General features: G+C 50.2%; 1 protein-coding gene across 1 annotated transcript; it reads right to left on the reverse strand.

Moving 5' to 3' along the window:
- Positions 1-742: 742 nt before the first annotated feature.
- FAM156A (family with sequence similarity 156 member A) lies at positions 743-1,387 on the reverse strand (the record flags this gene model as incomplete). Its single annotated transcript, XM_084258823.1, has 1 exon — positions 743-1,387. One exon carries the CDS (start codon positions 1,385-1,387, stop codon positions 743-745), a length of 645 nt encoding a protein of 214 aa, XP_084114949.1.
- Positions 1,388-6,269: the final 4,882 nt, after the last annotated feature.

The following is a 6,269-nucleotide window of genomic DNA, read 5'->3' on the forward strand; positions in this document are numbered from 1 at the left end:
AGATCTAACAGCAGTAAACCAACACGGATCAAGAAAGCTGAACTGCAAAGTCAGTTTGCCCATTTATTTGGTACGGATGATGAGGAAACCTGTCAGAAACTCCTGCAGGGGAACAGCACAGAATGACAAGGGGCAGGGAAGCATTTACCGACAGAGTGTCAGGGCTTTCACCAGCCGCAAGGTGATGCACCGCCAAGGGCTACCTCACGTGCCTTTGCCACACTGGGTCAGCTACAGATTCTGGAAGCTGGCTGTCAGTCCAGCACAGTGCCTTCCAGCAGACCGAGGCCTGCTGGGTGGGGGCGGTCAATGAAACGGCACAAAAGCATCACGCTACAGAAATACTTTCTATCTAATGACAACAAGGTGGGGAGGAGAGGGAGGCCCGGGGCAGCAAAGTGATAGCATGCATCATGGGTGCCATAGGATGGGGTGCCATAGGATTGCATCATAGGATGGGGCACCATAGGATGGGGTGCCATAGGATGGGGCTCAGGGCCTCTGGGACAGTGTCCCTTGCCACAGAATGTACCAGAGTGATGCAGAAATTCCAGGCGGGAAAGTCCAGGACCTTCGTGGGATCGAGTCTCACGCTGACAGGCTTCCCAGTCCTCGGTCTGCTCTGGCGCCTCCTCTGACTCCGGCTCACTGTTTGGTCCCCTAGGAAACCCACACCCGGATGCGGCAAACCAGCATCCATGTCCGACTCCGTTCAGAGCTTCCTCACGCGACGCTGCGAGTCTCAGTTTTCTTTTAACCACTGTTTTAGGAGCCTCTGAAACATCCTTTTGCTTTCCTGCTGCATCTCTAGTTGCAGCTTCTCCTGTGGCTCCTGCTGCTGGCAGGCAGCTTCCGGCAGAAGGCCGGGCCGGGTGGTGCCCAGGCTGAGGGTCAAGCCACTGAGGCCTTGGACTAGTGTTTCCCAGGAGGAGGGGTGTGGGGCCCCACTCCTGTCAGCAGGCATCCCAGAAATATTCGGCCTCTGTCGCTGGCAGTATCGACATTCACATCTGAATCTTTTCTGATCTCGATGGCTTGGGGAAAAGATCCTGGCTTCCCTATCAACCCGATAAGGTGCCACGTGATCCAGGTGCGTCTGCCTCAGGTGCCCCAGGAAGGTTTTCTTCCTCTGGGGAGAAGCTGCCTTTCCCCACCACCGCTCTTGTAGGGCTTGCTCATCTCGGTACCGCTGCTGGAGCAGCCCCTCCGGCAGAGTGGCAGCGGCGAAGGGGGTGCCAGGCCCGGGGTTCAGGTCTCTGAGGCCCATCATCAGCATTTCTGGGAAGGAAGGATGGGAGGCTGCCGGTACGTCCCGTGAGGAGTCCTCAGAGGTCATCGGGGAAGGTTCAGAAATCAACACTGAGTTAGGTTTCTCGACTGGATCCATGGAGGCCCAGGCTGTGGTGGAAAAGCCAGCTGACCCTTGGGTCCAGCCGAGAAGGTGAAGGTGGAGGTTCTCCAAGAAATTCAAGGTGGCAAGGACGCGTTCGATGAAAAAACAGACTGCAACAGATGGTGATAAGAGATCAGAGAAAATCCAGTTAGTCATTCACCTTACTTAACTTTCTGTGCCTCCCTTTCCTATGTGCCGAGTGGGGATAACGATGGGGCCTGTCTCCTAGGCCTGCGCTGTAAGTTACGTGAGGTGATATGGCTCGAGCTCGGACAGCTCGTGGCACATAATCTGGGTTTCAGAAAAATGTCAGTTACCGCGTCCACGACGTGTAAGGTCAGTTTGATATGCTGCATGTAGTAAAACGTGCTCATTTTCAGGCGACGTTCAACAAGCTTTTATTCTCAAGCATAATTTAAACAGAAAACCAACGTGTGACTAATACCTGCTCTCTCGCAAGCCCTCCGATACTCTAAAAAGTTGGCAAGTGGCACCTTCTGGGTATTTCCAGAAAGGTGACTTGCCCTTTTGACTCTTCACCTTCATCCTCACTGGCTTTTCCTCCAGTCTGAAAGGCTGCTCAGGCCCACAGAAACCAAACTTCCCAGAACATATAACTAAGGATTTACTTTACTTAAAAGAACAGAAAATCAATGAAATTTCTTACAGGGAAAAGAAAATAAGAGAGAGACTCAATGAGACGAAAACGTGGGTCTTAGGCTCAGCAAACACAAAAGGGACCGTATGGAAACAATACAGTCACACCCATCTATACATACATAAAAATCAACAGGGGAGAAGACAGGGACAAATTACTCAAAAACCACAAACTACCAAAACTCACTCAGGGGAGTTTGTATGCACAGTCCATTATCTTTTACGGAAAATCTAGGGGGGAAATCTCACTGCTGAGATACTGCCATGAGAGTATTTTACCATATGTGGAGAGAAAAATCACAAATTCTACACAATTTCTCCAGAAAACAGAAATGGAAGGAACATCTGCAATGGATTTTATGAGGCTAGCCTTTCACTGGTACCATGAAAAGCTAACTGCAAAGAAAAATTCCTTTTCATCCTAAGCGAAAAAATCCTCCACACAATTCTAGTAGTTTGAATCCAGTAACCTTCTAGAAGAATAATTCACCTTGAATAACTGTGTTAGCCCAGTAACACTAACATGGTTCCATAATGGCAAATCAACCAATGCAATCCACAGATTTAAAGGATAACTGAGTAATCAACACAAGGCCCTATTTAAAAGATTCAGCAGGAAAATGGCAGGTCCATGCTGTTCTCACCAAATTTCCAATAAGGTTTGCAAAATAATCAAAGTCCATTCTAAAATTCATAGGGAAGATCAAAAGTCAAAGAGAGTCAAGGCAACCTTGAGAAAGAAGAGCAAAACTGGAGGCATCATACTTCATCTATTCCAAAACCACAGTAACTAAAAATCAGCATGGCACTTATCTTTCACAACAATACCCAAAATACATAATGGGGAGAGGACAGTGTACTGAGGAAGTGGGGCCGGGAGACCTGGATATACACATGCAAAGATGAAACTGGACGCCTAATTTACATCATACTCACCCACTATACACACACACACACACACACACACACACACACACACACACGTCAACACAAAATTAATTAAAGATGAAACATAAGAGCTGAAATTGTAAAACTCCTCGAAGAAAACAGAGGGCAGGCTGGTGATATTGGCCTTGGCAATGATTTCCTTGAAGTCTCACCAAAAGCACAGACAACGAAAGTACAAATAGTGGGAATCCATCAAACCACAAAGCTCCTGCAGAGAAGGAAGTGAAGGGGGGACTGAGTAGAAAGGTGACCTACAGAATGTCAGGAGATATCTGATATCATATATCAGGTATGATAAAGAATTAACCTTCAAGGGCCTCCCTGGTGGCACAGGCGGTTGAGCGCCGCACTGTGAAGCTGTCCACAGCCTCTGCAGCGCGGGTTCAATCCTGGCCAGCCGGGGGGGCGGGGGGGGGACCCACATGGCACGGCAGACCGCTGTCTCGCCTGCTGCTCCCCTCAGCAGTGTACTTCGTCAGTCTGCCTGTTTTGTTCCCTGCTCTGTCTCTGGTGAATCCTCTCACCCTCCCGCGCATCTGGCCTGTACCCCGGTTCTCGTATAAATAAATAAATCTTAAAAAAAAAAAAGAATTAACCTTCAAAATATGTAAGAAACTTCTAGAGTCTCCCTGGTGGCACAAGGGGTTAAGCACAGCACTGGGATGTTATCCACAGCCTCTGCAGCACGAGTTTGATCCCCAGCCTGGTGCAGCAGACCTCTCCTGTCTCGCCCGCTGCTCCCCTCAGCAGTGTATTTCAGTCAGTCTGCCTGTTCTGTTTACCACTCTGTCTCTGGTGAATCCTCTCACCCCCACACCTCTGGCCTGTACCCCAGCTCTTGTGTGCATAAATTTAAATAAATATTTAAAAAAAGAGAGAGAGAAACTTCTATAACTCAATAGCGAGCACACAAAGAAGTCGATTAAAACTGGGCAAAGGATTGGAGGAGCCATTTCTCCAAAGACCACATACAAATGGCCAACAGATGTATGAAAAGGTGCTCAACATCACTACTCATCAGGGAGAAACAAATCAAAACCACACCGAGGTATCACCTCACACATATCACCTCACACATACTGGGGTGGCAAATACCAAAAGCAAACAAACAAAATATACCAAGTGCTGGTGAGGACCTGGAGAAACTGAACCCTCCTGCACTGTGTTGGGAATGCAAAATGCTGGGGCCACAATGGAAAACACTACAGAGGTTTCTCAAAACATTTAAGTTAGAAGGAGTCTATGATCCAGCTTCCCAGCCCTGGGGATATAGCCAGTGAACTGAAATCATAATGTCAAGGAAACGGCTGCACTCCTGCTTCGAGCAGCATTATTCTCAAGAGTCAAGAGTCAAGCTGATGGAAACCACCCTAGTGTCAACCCATGAAGAATGGAAAAGACATGTACAAGGAGATATTACTCAGAGTAGGGAAGGAAAACCTACCACGTGTGACAGCATGGATCCCTCTGGGAGACACTAAGCTGAGTGAAGTAAGTCAGGCAGAAAGGACAGCTACTAGCTACTACATGATTCTACTGATAGGAGGTTACCAAACTGTTGCATTTATAGAAGCAGAAAAGAGGATGGTGGTTCTGTTTCCCTATGCTAGAGGGGAAATCCGGGACTGTTGTTCAACGAGCATAAAGCTCAGTTACACCTGAGAAATAACACCTAGAGTCTTTTGTACAGTGCCTGTAGTTAACACACCATGTGCTCAGGCTGGGGGTGGGGGTGGGGGGGAACGTGCGTACACACACACACACACACACACACACACACACACACACACACACACACAGAGACACTGGAGAACAAAAGACCCAGAAGAGCCAAGGCAACCTTGAAAGAACAAAACTTTAGGCATCCCACTCTTCATGTCAAAATACATTACGTAAAGGAAAGTATAACAAGATTTGATAAGAGGTTAGATCTCCTGCTATGAATTCTTAACACATGCCCAGGCACAAATGTAGGCACATGTGGGAGCGACAAGGAGATTAAGGGATAAACGTAAAGTTTTGCAGGTGCTTTTGGAGGTGGTGGATATGTTTTTGGGGAGTGGGAGGAGAGGTGGCAGAAAGGTGAAGTTTCCAAACTGCTGAAGAATAATAGCTGTAGCCCAATTATATGCTGGGTGTCTACCAAAGGCGTAGGGAGTTGCACTACTGTCATTCTCAAGCACACAAACGGCAAACCACCTAGAGGAGAAACGCGCCATACACAGGGTCGAAGGCAATCCCATACTGAAGTATTAACAGTCTTTCCCTCAGACACCATGGCAGGTCATGGTGGACTCCATGCTCCGACAGGGAACCCCACCCGGCCGGTTCCGGGAGACGCGCTCTCTCTGGATCGCACCAGCTTCTGGGGGTCGGGGTCCCAGAAGCTACCAGCGCTCAGCCTCCCAGCCTCGGGCCAGGGGGTGGAGTGCGGTCCCTGGAAATAGAGGGGTTAAGACCACCGAGAGGCCGCTCCTCCCCGCGTGCTAGAGAGCCCCCCGCCCCAGCCGAGAGCGGGGCGCACGTCACAGGGAAAGGCCGCTCAGAGGAGCGGAGCCTTTGTCCTCCTGTAACAGGGTGGTCCCTCCCTCGACTGCAGGGTGCGGATGCCCAGACTCTGGACAAAAGCGGGCTCCCGGTTGCGGGCAGCAGGACGCCGCACCCCGGGTTGTCCCACCCAGAGAGCCCTGCCCAGGGGCAGGGGCAGCGGACCGACGGGCCGGAGGAGAGCGGCCTGAGGACTCAAGAAGCGTTTCCGGCGCTGGAGATGACGCCACAGAGGAGACCCGGAGCGCGGTGCCAGATCGGCTTCCTGCGGAACAGCCCGGGTGTTTCCCCGGTCCGTGCACGCGGGAGAGGAAATAAAGGCCTGTGATCGAGCTTGTTTCCTCGACACTCGCGTTTGCACAGGCGACACATGCACACTGGCAAAGACCGAATTCAAAGTCACACAGAACATGACCAATGCACCAGGAGCGCACCCCCTACCATCTGAAAAGCAGAGTCCCAGCAGGTGGTGTAGACTTTCAGTGCATAGGGAATTGGCAGGCCGTTATGGTGGGGAGACTGAGGCAGCGGGGCTGTTTCTGCATCTAGGGGATGTCTCGGTCAGCGCAACAGAAAATGTTTATCTGCATCTGGCTACCTTCAGGAGGGCAGACTTTAAGTTCACTTACTGTTTTTGAGACAAAGAACAGAGAAGGAGTTAGAGGCTCTGTGTTAGCCCTGGTAGCAGGAAAACCGGGAGTCTTCCCAGAGACCTATGGGAGGG

Source organism: Talpa europaea (genome assembly GCF_964194135.1).
Source record: "Talpa europaea genome assembly, chromosome: X".
In the NCBI taxonomy this organism is placed as follows: Eukaryota; Metazoa; Chordata; class Mammalia; order Eulipotyphla; family Talpidae; genus Talpa; species Talpa europaea.